Here is a 15,026-nt window from a genome sequence, read left to right as displayed (position 1 = left end):
GTCCTAGTACTGACTTCTTGTATGACTTGGATGATGTACTTTCTGTTTCTGGACTTCAGTTTACTTTTAAAATTCAATCCAATAAATATTTTTCAACTACCTAGTAGTCAATGCTGGGACTTCTATTGAAGCTTGGTTCTTCTGCCTGTGGACTCACACTCCTTCCACTGAACCAGGTTGAAACGTGGGCCCAGATGTGCTGGTGAGCTTTTGGCAGCCAGCTCTCCAAAAAAAATTACCTACAAAATGTTTTTAAATTGAATCTGCATATTAACATTTTCAGCATTACTTTAAGTCTAGAAATTTTTTAAAAAGCAATGAATAAAGTCCTGATTTGTAGCATTTACCCATTTCTGAAGTGTAAATTAAAAATTTAACAAGCAGGTGAAAAGCCAAGCATGAGCAGCTTTCCAGAGGACTGCTCTGGGAATGGCTTTAAGATTCTAATTACATAGTATAGTGAACTCTCTACTTATACAACAGTAAATTAAAGTAAAATATTCACAGAAACTGAAGTACAGCATTCACAATGTTATGACATAACAAGTCATCACTAAAGTGGCCACATAATTTTCACCAAAGTGGCCACATAATTTTAAATAAAAGATATCATACTTAATTCAATCATCCTTAAACAGCAATCCTCCTTAAAGGACACAAAGTACAATCATTCATTAAGTCTTTAACTCAATCATCCTTAAGGAGCAGGCCTCCTTAAGGGACACAAAGTACAAAGGTCAAAGTTCTCCACCCCTATGTCACAGTAGATCACAATCTTCTCAGTCAGCATTAAGTACCCAAGAAAAGGTCTTTTCATCTTGACTTGAGGCTGGCTCTCAGCTTCCATGGTTCCTCTTCCATGGTCCCAGCTCCTGCCCTGATCTACCCAACTGTCACCTGTATTCTAAGGCAGGCAGCTGCTCAGCTCCTTGTCCAGTTCCTCGTCCAGTTCCCATTCCATATTGAAGTTCACAGTGTCCAGTCCACCTCAAGTCCTTCACAGTTTCTGTTCCTGGGAAGACAAAGCTTAATGGAGCCAAAACAACATTCATACACATTGCCGGCACCATCATCAACTCACTATCTGCCTGTGAAATCAACAGAGACCCAAAAACAAGGTCCAAGAGGTCAACACAAATCATCAAAATAGAAATCAATGCAGACCCATAAACAAGGTCCAAGAGGTTAGCACAAATCATCAGTAAAGTCCCAGGATGTCTGAAACCCTCCTCCAGGACTTCTGTAAACAGACAATGAGAAAATTCTCTTTCAGGGCTTCCAGTAAAGCCTCAGGATTTCTGTATAAAGTATCACAAACAAAAATCAACACAGACAGAACAGACAAAGATAGAGTGCTGGGATACCACAAGTTTTATCCTCAACTCTGCCACCACAAGAGTTCTCTTTTCAGTTCTGTTCAGTTCTGTTCCCTCTAGCCTGGGCTTCTCCTTATATATGGTCATTAGCTCCTCCTTTTCCTGTTGTATCAGCCACAGGAGTTCACAAGTTCTGTTTCTTAACAAAGACTTGATATAATCATGGGCAAGGCTTATGTAATGGTTATGGGATTTAAAGATCTTCCACTCCCCTTGAACTTGCTGATGTAGCAGGAAGGAGTGGGGCAAGAGGAAGCAGGAGCCAAGCTAGAATGCATGTAGTGACTGGAAGTGTGGTGGCAGCAGCAGCAGCAGCAGTGGCAGCAGCAGTGGTAGCAGCTGTGGTGGCACAAACTCCTTTTTTTGAGCCAGCCAGAATTTCTGCTAAGGATACCTGCTGAGGACTGCCAGTGATGGGAAGTGCAAGGGGCCAGAGCTTCCGGGCACAAGCTGCATGGATGCTGAGCAGTTGCTGTGAGTAAGGAGAGGAGGATCTTTGCTTGAGGTAGCCTGTTCTGTTTTGAAGGCTTGAGAATGTGGGTGTTTACTACATTAACTATGTGTGCTAACTTCATAACTACGGTGATGGCTTTGACTTTCTCGTTTTGGAACTCAGTTTTCTGGTATTTGAATAAATGTTCTAGCTTTATCTCCCCCCCCCAAAAAAAATTGAGAATCCTAAATAATTCTGGGCCTTGGTTTCTCTATTTGTTAAATGAAGGTGTTGGACTAGATGATCTCTAAGGTCCCTTCTGGTTCTGACATTCTGTGATTTTCATTAGATCCTAGTACCATTGATTTAGAGCTCCAAGGAAATTTAGAGGGCATTTAGTCCAATGTCCTTATTAGGTAAAAATACTAAGACTCAGATACCGTGTTTCCCTGATAATAAGACCTATCCCAAAAATAAGCCCTCCCCTTACTGTGTAAGATTCCTCTAAAATAAGCCCTCCCCCGAAAATAAGCCCTATTGAGATTGCTACTGTAGTGAAGGTGATCCCCTGCGCTACACGCTACATTACGGTACACTCTGTATGCACCGCCCCCCCCCCAGTGAAACGCATGCCGCCTCCGAGCTGCATTCAATCAGAGCTGCAGCAGTGAGCGCGTCATCCTGTTCTTCCCCAGTGATTTGCTTATTGAAAAAGATACATTTTTTTGTTCACATTTACCTGTTTGTTAAAATTGCTGTCAGTGTTCATTAAAATAAGCCCTCCCCTGAAAATAAGCCCTCTGGTGTTTTTCTGTCCAAAAAAAATAATAAGACAGTCGGGGAAACACGGTAGATTAATGACTTGTGCAAGGTCACAGAGGTACCAAGTAGTAGAGTTGGGATTTGAATTTAATTCTTCTAACTCCATATACAGTACTCTTCATTAAACTGTGTCTATGAGGTATTCCAAAATTATAGAATATAAAAATTGAGAAGGCCTCAGAGATAATCTAGTTTAGTTCCCTCCTTTTACAGATTAAGAAACTGAGGCTCAATAAAGTGACTTCTTTGAGGTCATACATCAGGCTAGCAGCAAATTCTAGAACCCACATCTCCAACTCCTGCTCCAATGGTCTTTCAACACTTTGCAATGAGAGAAAAATAGGAAAGAAGTTCACCTCATTTGAAACAAGTTATCAATAGGGCACATATCACAACATATTCATACACATATGTGTGCATGTAAAAACACACATACATACACCTATGTATAGCCACTGACTGTACTATAATTAAAAATAAGTAATACTTCACAACTTTTGTTATTCAATTACTTATGTATAAAATACTTAGTCAATCAAATTGAGAGCATGAACTGTAATTTTTTCTTATTTCTATCACCTAATATTTGTTTAATATTTTAATATGTCCATGACTTGATCTTATTTGGTTACCTTTTCCATCAACATAAATCATAACGCCTCTAAGCCTCATGTGTTTCTGTGGGGGGAGGAATCACCAGGGGGCCAATACTTTGATGAATTTTCTCAAACTATGAGAGGCAGTTTGGTAACCTTGATAGAGAGCAGAACTAAAAGTCAGGAGTCCCACCTTTGATGCATGCTGGTCACATGACCCTAGACAAGTTGCTTCATCTTTTAATACTCTAACCAGTTCTCCAAGACTATAAATTGAAAAGAAGGTGCTGACTGCTTTGGGAGATGTAGTTCCCTAAACCAACCAATGAAATCCCCTATCTCTATCTCCAAATTAGATTAATATTCAGAGCCTTTGAAGCTTGGAACTAGAGCTCAAGTTACAATCCTATTTTACAGAGCCCAGATTCATCCTCCTACTCAATATGAAGCACTAGAATAGGACCTGAGTGGAAGCTGTATAAGATTTTAAAATGAAAAGCTTTTTTGAGTCAAAGATCATTTCATAAATAAATTACCGTCACAGACAAAAGTGGGGAGAAAAGGCAGGGGAAAAGAGGAAGTCCATTGTTTTGACTTGGGAAGGATTACTGGAATGTAGTTTTGTATTTGAGTATGCTGGGGATAGAGGGGGAAGGGAGAGTAACAAATCCACAGTTTCTCTCTCTCCCCCTCCAAATTGTCCCTCAGACTAATTCCTGCAGACAGCACATCAGAGAGATCTAACCCAGAAGCTAAATGAATGGGATGTCCAAACCAAACTCCACGTCTACAGCTGGTGGGTATGCCAAAGAAATAATTGGTTTTGGTCTTCATTTCAACATTACATTTGAACTTGTAGGTATTTATCTTTTTTTTAGGGGGAAAGGCAAGGCAATTGGGGTTAAGTGACTTCCCCAAGGTCACACAGCTAGGAAGTGTGTCAATTGTAAGAGGTTGGATTTGAATTTAGGTCCTCCTGAGTCCAGTGCTGGTGCTCTTTTCACTTCACCACCTAGCTGTCCCTGGATATTTCTTTATGTAGTTTTGAAAATTTTAGGGACATGAAAGTGTGCATCATAATGTCAGGAAAAAGAGGAGGAAAATAGTCTTTTCACGCCCAGCTTGACTCTCCAGGGGCAGTGGTAGGAATTTATCAGGGTCTGCTCTGCTTTTCCAGTCCTAAGAAAAGACAAGGTAAGGGCAAGAATAAGACTATGTTATTGAATTAATGAGATTGTACTCAAAGAGGAAGATTATGTCTACCAGGGTTGGCATTTGTACCAAATCACTTAGAATTCTGCCTATTTCTTACTGGGATGTCTGTCTATTTTACTCAGGTTATCCACATTCCACAAAAAGCTCTAGGAAGGAAGATTTTTCCCCACTCCTTGAATTCAAGGACAGAGGCAGAAAGTTATTTCTTCCTAAGCCTCTCTTTCTCACTTAAAGTTGAAAGGGTTTCTTTTGTGTCTTTGTGAGTTGGTTTCAGGTTATATTTTCAGAGCTCAGTGTTCATGACAATCTGCCCCCTTATGCCATTGGCTCTTGCTGTGTTGGCACCTTTGGCTGCCTGAATGAGATTGTTTAGGGATTATTAGATCAACCACATGCATTCTGCTTTTGTTTTAATGGTTTTTTGTCCAGAGATAGGGAAGTTGGCTGGGGCCCCAGAGATGAAAGGAGGTCTGTGGGGTTAGGGGGAGGTGAGGGTATAGAGAAAATAAAGAGAGATAAATGTGCAGTGATGAGAGTTTTCTGCTTGTAAGAGTCATGGGAGAATATAACGATTTGAGTTTGAGGTGAGGGGGAACAAGATGGCAATGTAGGACAGGAAATTATCCCCCATAGTGGTGCCAGGATAACATCTACCAAGATATGTCTCTAAATTACATCAAGAACTTCTATGAAGGATGTGTGAGTATTAAGCAAATAATGAAAGCAAATGAGGTAGACATATTCATGTGCTTTTACCTGATTTGCATGAATGAAGATAGATGTTATATTCTGAGAATAATATAAAGTATCAATGATGCTTTTTAAGAATTAATTTATGTACCTAACTTTAAACAACAAAACCAAATAAATATATACTTAAAACTATTTACACATAAAGGTTACTTCCTACATGCAATATTTCTTATGTATCCATTTCTGCTTTGGGTTTGATCATCTCTGTTGTATGTGTATATAGACATAGATGCAGATATGCACCTATATATGTATGTGTATATACATATATATGGTATATATGTTTGTGTACATATATATGTATATATATATATATATGTAGTCATACAGGTTTTACTTTTTTCACTTTGTACAAATACCTAAAAGTCTTTCTTACAGTGTTCTATTTATTTTTTCTAATGGTAGTATTCTATTATATGAATATATAGTTTATTCAGTCAGTTGCCAACTCTTTGACATTAAGGTTTGTTTATAGTTCTTTGGAATTATAAATAATGTTGTAGATCTCATTTTTTCCCCTTTATATTGATGTTCTGAGGGTGTATTCCCAATAATGAGATGTTTGGCTCAGAGTAAGATTATTTTTGTGATTTTTGTACTACCAGATTGCTCTCTGAAAATTCACCTAACACTTCTTTTTAAACTAAAGTATAAGCAAAACCACTCCTAACTGAAAGTTAAAATAAATTACTCATGAAGCTGTTTGGCTATTGGCCCATAAAACAGCCCAATGACTCAATTCTCTTAATAAGGAGTACAAAATTATGATGATCAACTGTGAATGACTTACCTATTCTCTGCAATATAATGATACTAAACAATTCCAAAGGACTCATGATGAAAAATGCTATCCTCTTCCTGAAGAACTGATACAGTTTTAATGCAGATCAAAGCATACTTTTTTTTAATCTTCCTTATTTTTCTCATGTGTTTTCTGTCTGTGGTATCTTTCATAACATGATAATATGGAAATATATTTAGCATGACTGCACATGTACAGCCTATATCTAATTGATTGCCTTCTTAATGAGGGGGAGGGGAAGAAGGAGGAAGAGAATTTGGAAGTCAAAAAATTTAAAAAACAAATGTTCAAACTTTTTTACATGGAATTGGAAAAAATATTAAAAATAAAAACTACAAAATTAGCAGCTAGTACCAAGTAACACCAGTTTCATGTTATTTGGCCATTTAGTTAGGAAAGCCTTGAAGTGCTACATAAATATAAATTATTATTACTTATTTATAAATGGCAACATATATACTCATGAGTTTAATGAGGATTCAAGATATATGTATATGCACATATATAGGTTCATTTAATTACTTTCAGATATTCTAGATGAACTAATAAGCCATTCATAAAAAGGACTATAAAGCTGGTGAATATCATCTTAAATAAAAACTTTTAAAATAATTTTTCAATTGCATTATTAAAAAGAAAGTATTCCTTGTGTTATTGTTACTATAACTATTTCAATGATTAATAGGAAAGTAAACAAATCTTTTAACAATATATCTAGAGGTTTGAAGTAACTTATAGACTCTAGGGTCATTTCTAGCTCTATAAATTTATGATTTGAGATAGCTTCCAACAAATTTACTCATAGAAATATTATACTTTTTTGTTTTTTGCCTATCAAATGATATTTCATTATAACTGTCACAGCTCAGACCTCCTACAGTGATCGGTCAGTTCCACACCCTTTTCTTTGGCTCAGTTCGAATGTTCTTCCTCGGGGTATTGGGCTTTGCAGTCTATGGGAATGAAGCCTTGCATTTTAGCTGTGATCCAGACAAGAGGGAAATAAATCTCTTCTGTTACAACCAGTTCAGGCCAATAACTCCACAGGTAAATACTTTTTTTTTTCTTAAAAAAGAAAAGTTATCTTATTCAGATGTCTGCAGTGACAAAAAAAAAAGTAGAGAAATAATGGTACTGTCTAGATAATTCTAGAAAAAAATTGTATTTTAGCTTAAATTATTTCAAAAATTAGGGGATTGGATATTCAAGTTGCCTTTTAGCTCTACATTCTTTGGATCTTATGATCTTCATATTTCAGAAAAGGTGAGTTGGGAGTAAAACTCAATAATTTAGATCAGGTTCTTAAATTTTCTCCATCTACCCCCTTTTGTGTTTGGGTATTATTCATTGGCATTACATGACCTGAGGGCATGCGAAGCGCAAAGTGTACATGCTTTGTGTTCAGAACCAAGGCTGCAATGAAGTTGTACAACGCAACATGAGCATGCACAGACAGAAACACCTCAGATTCATTATGCATTTAATTCTGAATTAATTTTTAGTTGTGAGTTCAGAAACCTTTTACTGTTGCCAAAGTTTTTGTGACCCCAAATGGGGTCATGACCCACAGTTTAAGAAGTGCTAAATTATAGGTAATGTACTCATTTTTCAGCTCTATTTTGGACATCTTGGCTATATTAATAAAGAAAAAAACAAAGTAACTGCTTACAAGAAGACTATTCACCATTATTAGTAAATTGGGATAAAATAAGTGAGGGAAAAACTGTAAATATATCTTTTAATTTCAATAAATTTAAAATACTTTGTTATTTAAGAATGAATTGAAAATATATTAAGCTGTATTAACTTAATTAAAATATTTAAATGTTCCAGAATAAGAGCAAATCCATAATAGTAAAACTTTCCTCAATGGAAGTTCCCCACTCTAATAAATCCCAGGTCAAGCTCCATTCAATAAAAGTATTTTTACAGTGGATATTGTAAATTTTGAAACAAAAGCTAAAGTTAAGCTCCTGAGAAAACAAAGGCATGTTTGTTTGGGTTTGTTTGCTTGTTTTTCTTAATAGACATATGGATGAAATGATGTGACTGATGCTTCTGTCATTCTTTAGGTATTCTGGGCTTTACAGCTAGTGACTGTACTGGTTCCTGGAGCTGTTTTCCACCTTTATGCCGCATGTAAAAGCATTGATCAAGAAAGCATACTTCAGAGGCCCATTTATACTGTCTTCTATATCCTCTCTGCCTTACTGAGAATAATCCTCGAGGTGATAGCCTTTTGGCTTCAAAGTCATCTTTTTGGTTTCCAAGTAAAATCTCTCTATCATTGTGATGCCAGTTTGCTTGAAAAAAGATTGGGCATCATAAGATGCCTGGTCCCAGAACATTTTGAAAAGACCATATTCCTCATTGCTATGTATACATTTACAGCAGTCACAGTGGCACTGGGAGCTGCTGAAGTTTTTGAGATCTTATGTAGAAGGTTAAGCTTTTTAAGTGGATAGTGATTGTGATTTATCTACTACTCTGGGGATTCATCAACTTCATTTATTTTTGATTGCATTCATCAATGAAAGCTTAAATTCAAAAGAGTTTAGCTTTGTCTTAATTTGTTCTTAAATCATAGGCCACCTTCTCTGGCGTTCTCTTTCGGTACCTGTTGTGTAAAAGCTAATGTTGGTATAGTTCTAACAGAAAATACATTATAGAACAGTGACATAGTGCTTCTCTCACAAAAGAGTTAGTTTAATATTGTTTGCAAAACTGCTCTATGACCATTTTGGTATGTAATTATTATTTTGAAAAATGTCTTCCACATAATGTTGGGGTCTAACCAGATTTCTAGTTGAACCCTTATCTGAGAATGATTTCCCTCAACTCATTTTACTCTATCCCCTCAAGTGAATTCACCATCTCATATAGCAGCCCATACCATAGCATCCAGGTAAGAATTAACTTCTCTAAGTCATGTCAACCATGAAACAATTAATAAATAGTATATTCTATAGTTTGATTAAAGAGTTGAAGGAAGCTAGTAGTTTAGATGCTCATTCTTATCATTGCATTGATATTTAATGAGTACAAAGACAGAGGACCTTATTAATCACTAGATGGAGTAAATACCCCCATGAGATGATTTGAACTAAATGGAAGGTTTTAATGCATGTTTGTTTATTTTAGTAACAGCATAAATGAATTTTGTCAAAATATAATGACTAATATGGTACAAATCCTGGCTATAGACAAGATCCCCTTCCAAAGAATTTTATAGCCAGGACAAAGAGGCAGGAAATCTCAGGGTTTCTTTTTCTGGAATTATAAATCAGCTCAGGTCACAGTTAACAGGTAGTCAATGTCACTGACTTTTTGTCAGTAATGGGCCTCATGGATAGATAGAGATGGGTTACTGGTCTTTATTTGGGGGGAGTTTAATAAAAACTTGAATTCATAATACAAAGATATTCTGATATTCCCTCATCATAATGACTTAAGGTTCAAGACGGAATCAAGGCAGTGGAGCACCATGGGGTGAAAAAGGGTTTACAGCTAGTCTAGATGATATATTTATTTCTCAATATTATTTTATTGAGCAAGTTCTGAATCAAGGGGGAAAGGCAGACACCAACTTACATAAATAAGGTTTCTGAAGTCTAAACAACTGTTTATCATTCTGTTAACATCTTATTATTTCCTGGATTTGAGAAAAAGTCATGATAAAAGCTTTGTCTAAGTTAAACAAGACTGAAAAATTGGGCTTCATTTCACAGAGAAAGAGAGAAAGAGGAGAGAGGGAAACAGGGAGAGAGAGAGAAAGAGAAAGTAATAGGAGAGAGAGGGACAGAGAGAGACAGAGAGAGAGAGAGAGAGAGAGAGAGAGAGAGAGAGAGAGAGACAGAGAGAGACAGAGAGAGACAGAGAGACAGAGAGAGACAGAGAGAGACAGAGAGACAGAGAGAGAGAGACAGAGACAGAGACAGAGAGACAGAGAGAGACAGAGACAGAGACAGAGAGAGACAGAGAGAGACAGAGAGAGACAGAGAGACAGAGAGACAGAGAGAGAGAGACAGAGAGACAGAGAGGACCTCAAAAGTGAGGTGTAATAGAAAGCAAAAGATTCTAGTCTTAGATTTCCTATACACCTTGGTCAGTCATTTAACTTCTCTTAGTCTCAATTTCTTCATCTATAAAATGAAGGAGTTGGACTATTTGATTTCTAAGGCCCCTACCAAATCTAAAATTATATTACCGTATGACAGTATTGTCTGCCAAAATTCTCACAAGTCCATACTGGTTAGTTCTGTTCTGAAGATTTAGTATTTATAAACTCAGATCAAATTTAAAAAAGCTACTGGCAAATAACAATACCCAAGAACTATTGCTTTGTTGATATATAACAGTGGCTAAGCATGATATACTATTGTCTGCTAATATGCATAATGTAGTCATAGCAAACCTCACATTTGATGTAAATTATTAGACCTAATTGCCCAATGGGGTCTAAATTTGAATTAAAACATAATCTTGATTTTAAACAAAATTTCTTCAAGAAATTTTATATAAATTAGTGTTTTGGAGGACATGCTGCTACAAATAGGTAACATATATTGCTATAAAATGCTCCTAAAACAGAAATCTCTACAGAAATGTAAAATAACATATCTTCATGTTCTTAGTCTTTTATAATAAAGTTAAAGTGTATTGAGAATATAACCTTAATTTGTAGTGCTGAAGATAGAACATGTACTAGTGTTATGACCAAAATAATAAATCTTCTGTGAGTTTAAAAAATGTAATATATCAACTTATTTTTAGGTTTCTATCTATAATAAAATCCTGCACTAGCCAATTTTAGGCACAATATGAAAAATTTGACATTATTTTCCATGTACATAGTAAATATTTGTTGAATTCAATTAAAATTACTCCCATTTTGATTCTGGATGTAAAAATGAGAAAATACTAGTCAAATTTTTAATTTTGTTTTAGCTATTTCAACCTAGAATATTTGGATTCATTAATGAAAATACCTGTTAAACATACTTATATGAAGATTTTGATTTTTTCAAAGCAAATTAATCTTTATATATTTTTAAAAGATTGTGATTTTGTTAGCCAAATGCTATAGAGCTTGATTGTTTATTTGGCAACTTCATATATTTTAAAGGAAAAAAATCTGATTTCTTTACTTAAATTCAAAATCTAACTCTCCTTCTGGAACACTTTGTGACTTTTCCCAAGTCATTTAAGATTTTTAGACTTGTTTCCACTCTATTCTGTTCATGTCACTTCAACCTAAAATATATGAATCAGTTAATAAGATTATCTGATTAAAATATTTTGAAATAACTTTTGATTTTTCTAAAGATGTCAATTGTTTTATGTTTTGAAAAGATTGCAACTTTATTAGACAAACATTATTTAGGTAGATCATTTATTTGATAATTTCACATCTTTCAAAGTGACAGTATAAATGATTTTTTTCTCTGAATTTGAAAGCTTAATTTGGCTTTTAGTTCACTTTTGACCTTTTCCAAGTCACCTAACTTTTTTGAATTTGCTTCCTCATCTGTAAATTGAGGATAATGATACATACCCTGACCTATCCCATAGGGTTGTTGTAAACTTCAAATGAGATAATAGTTGTGAAATCTCTTCAACAGTATAAAGCTCAAGACAAATATAAAGAGCTTTGTAATAAGGTTTATATTATTCATTGAGATGTAAAATATTTATCCAACTCTTTTAACTTGTATGAGTTGTGTCCTTCCTATTTATTTCAGTTGTAAAATATACATTTTTTTAATTCTGCTAGAGGCAACTAGAATGTTTAGTTACATGGGAGGGCTAAGTTTAATATTATTTATATAGAATTAGAAAATGATCTATCTGGAGATGACTATAGAGTTCATCTAGATATTTTATTTTTGTTTTGGTTTGGTTTTTTGCTTTTTTTGGAGGGCAAGTGGGGTTAAGTGACTTGCCCAAGGTCACACGGCTAGGTTTTATGTTGTGTCTGAGGCCAGATTTTAACTCAGGTCCTCCTGACTCCAGGGCCAGTGCTCTATTCACTGCACCACCTAGCTACCCCTCCTCTAGATGTTTTAGAAAAATTAAAATACTTATCATAATTTTGTCAATTTTACTATTCTTCATTTAGAAGTATAAATAAATAATTGCTACTTTATTTTCATAACAACACCATCAGTTATAATTCTGAAGCTTTCTTCTTAAAACTTAATCTCTCCCAGAAAATTTGGCTGAACGATTTCTAATGGAGCAATAACCATTTCTGGTGAAGCTGTCATGGTTAAACTAGTGCAGACTATATCACTGCTTTAAAGGAAATGCTTTAAGGGAAAGAAAAATTTCTAAGTGGTCTTATGGGGAATTTGTACAGTCTGTGCTATAGAATTAGTCTAACACTGTTACTTTGAATTTAGCTAAGGTTTAGTTGACAAAGTCATTTTATTAGGTCACCAGATTCATAACCCATGTGTAAAGATGAAAATGCTGGCTTTTCTACCACCTTCCTAAATTTACTCACTTCTCAGCAAATTGATACCTTTCTCTAATGGTCAGCTCTTGGCTCCTAATTTAATCTTCATTTCTTCTATGCTCCCTCTATTCAATGAAATTCTTCTAAGAACTATGAATCTCTCTCTCCATATATATTACTGTTATTATATCATATACTACATAATACATTATAATATATATACATATATACCTCCTAATTTAAAGCTTTTATCAACTCTTTATGATGAAGGGCTCCTGAAACATGTTTACTTTATTTTGATCCTGTATGCATTCTATCATGAATGAATAAATTAATAATAAAGCATTTATCAAGTATTTAAGATGTGCTAGGCATGGTAATAAACACTGAGGATACAAAAACAAGCAAGCAAGATAATCCCTTCTGTTGAGGAGCTTACATTCTAATGAAGAAAGATAATGTGCCAAGGAGAGCTAGTAAGGGGGCTGGCACACATGCCCTACAACATGGATTATAAATGGCCTGAAAGTATTATGGAAGTCAAATTCTGAACATGATAAGGTAAAAGCTCATTTATCAGAGGCCAGTGTCCCAGGCCTTGTCCAAGGTCCCAGTGGGAAGGGAATGAGGAGAATGGTTAAAAATTTAGGTGGCATGGTTTGGAAATATTTCAAACAGAATCCCAACATTGACATAATTTGTTTTTTATAAATAGCTTATTTTCTCAAAGTACTACTTATTATACAAAGAGAATTACACAGACATGGTCTCTATTAACTGACAACTTACAACCTAAGCCATGCAAAACTGTTATAGATATACAAGGACATATAATAAAAACAGCAAAATAGAACGTCATATACAAATCAATGAAAGCAAGGAAAAAATACTCCAAGTGTAAAGCAGGGAATTCCAAGTTCAGCCTGTGTGAGTAATGGAATCTACGTTCACTTGATTAACCCCAAAAGATTAGGATTTCAAGAGCTATTCAAATTGTGGTGAAATATAAGGGAGTAGGAAGTTGCTCATGATTTCAAAAGATATATATATATATATATATATACATATGTATGTGTATATATGTATACATTACATATATATTCCATATTTGTTAACTGAATGCTTCAAATAATTATTAGAATAAATTGTTAATGGATCATTCTAGACCAAGTGCTAGACAAGAACCTAGTGCTTTATTACTTAATAACTTTACAGAGGTACCTTTTCTTTTTTTTTTTTACCAGAATTTATTTATTTATTTTTAGTTTTCAATATTCATTTCCACAAGATTTTGAGTTCCAAATTTTCTCCCCATCTCTTCCTTCCCCCCTGCCTCAAGATGGTAAACATACTGATTACTCCTTCCCCCAGTTTGCCCTCTCTTCTCTCCCTTCCTATCCCCTTCTCTCCCCTTCCCCCTTTCTTTCTTGTAGGTCAAGATGGATTTCCATACCCCACTGCCTGGATATCTTATTTCCTGTTAGCATGTAAAAACAAATTTTTAACATTTGTTTTTAAAACTTTGAGCTCCAGATTCTCTCCCTTCTTCCCTTCTCACCATTGAGAAGACAAGCAATTCAATACAGGTTATACATGTGTAGTTATGCAAGTAGTCATATTGTGAAATGCTAACTATATTTCCCTGCATCCTATCCTGCCCCCCATTTATTTTATTTTCTCCTTTGATCCTGTCCCTTTTCAAAAGCATTTGCTTCTGACTACCCTCTCCCCTAATCTGCACTCCTTTCTATCATCCCCCCCTTTTGTCCCTTTCCCCTCTGCTTTCCTGTAGGGTAAGATACCCAATTGAGTGTGTATGTTATTCCCTCCTTAAGCCAAATCCAATGAGAGTAAGGTTGACTCATTCTCTTCCACTTCCCTGCTCTTCCCTTCCATTGTAACAGCTTTCTCTTGACTCTTTTATGTGATATAATTTAACCTATTCTATCTCTCCTTTTCTCCTTCTCCCAATATATCCCTCTCTCACTTCTTAATTTTATTTTTTAGATATCATCCCTTCATATTCAGCTCACCTTGTGCCTTCTATGTATACATATACACATATACACGTATATACACATATATGTATATGTATTATATGTGTGTGTGTGTGTGGAGAGAGAAAAAGAGAGAGAGACAGAGATTTTCCCTTCAACTATCCTAATACTGAGAAAAGTCTCATGAGTTACAAATATCATCTTTCCTTGTAGGAATGTAAACAATTCAATTTTAATAAGCTCCTTATAATTTCTCTTTGCTGTTTACTTTTTCATGCTTCTCTTGATTCCTGTATTTGAAAGTCAAATTGTCTGTTCAGTTTTGGTCTTTTCATCAAGAATGTTTGAAAGTCCTCTATTTCTTTGAACATCCATATTTTCCCCTGAAGTATTACACTCAGTTTTGGAGGGTAGGTGATTTTGGTTAATCCGAGCTCCTTTGTTCAGAGGTACCCTTTCAAAGCATATAATTTCAGAGTTATAAGGAGTTTTGGATATTACTTAGTCCAACCAACCCCTTCAAGATGGACAACTCAGAGAGAATAGGTAACCTGAACAAATTCATAGGTCTACTT

The 15,026-nt window shown here is 35.2% G+C and overlaps 1 protein-coding gene across 4 annotated transcripts; it reads left to right on the top strand.

Annotated features, from left to right (window-relative positions):
- The first annotated feature begins 1,547 nt into the window (after positions 1–1,547).
- On the top strand, positions 1,548–10,495 carry GJE1 (gap junction protein epsilon 1). Of its 4 annotated transcripts, none has more exons than XM_069076930.1 (4): positions 1,548–1,850; positions 3,936–4,023; positions 6,862–7,044; positions 8,070–10,495. In XM_069076930.1, exons 2-4 carry the CDS (start codon positions 3,988–3,990, stop codon positions 8,460–8,462), a joined length of 612 nt encoding a protein of 203 aa, XP_068933031.1. In that variant the 5' UTR covers positions 1,548–1,850; positions 3,936–3,987; the 3' UTR covers positions 8,463–10,495. The 4 variants fall into 4 exon arrangements, with proteins under 4 accessions (XP_068933031.1, XP_068933030.1, XP_068933033.1 ...); XM_069076929.1 differs by having other exon boundaries at positions 1,548–1,881; XM_069076932.1 differs by lacking the exon at positions 3,936–4,023 and having other exon boundaries at positions 1,550–1,850.
- The last annotated feature ends 4,531 nt before the right edge of the window (positions 10,496–15,026 follow it).

This window comes from Petaurus breviceps, unplaced genomic scaffold (assembly GCF_028583685.1).
Source record: "Petaurus breviceps papuanus isolate PSGF00001 unplaced genomic scaffold, PetGlider_PUasm1.0 90977, whole genome shotgun sequence".
Taxonomy (NCBI): Eukaryota; Metazoa; Chordata; class Mammalia; order Diprotodontia; family Petauridae; genus Petaurus; species Petaurus breviceps.
The sequence above is the reverse complement of the archived record's forward strand: the minus strand, read 5'-3'. Positions and strand labels throughout refer to the sequence as shown.

Coding starts and splice junctions, on each gene's coding strand:
- GJE1 (XM_069076930.1), top strand. CDS start 3,988: ATGGGATGTCCAAACCAAACTCCACGTCTACAGCTG. Junction 4,024..6,861: donor AAACTCCACGTCTACAGCTG/GTGGGTATGCCA, acceptor TAACTGTCACAG/CTCAGACCTCCTACAGTGAT. Junction 7,045..8,069: donor TCAGGCCAATAACTCCACAG/GTAAATACTTTT, acceptor GTCATTCTTTAG/GTATTCTGGGCTTTACAGCT.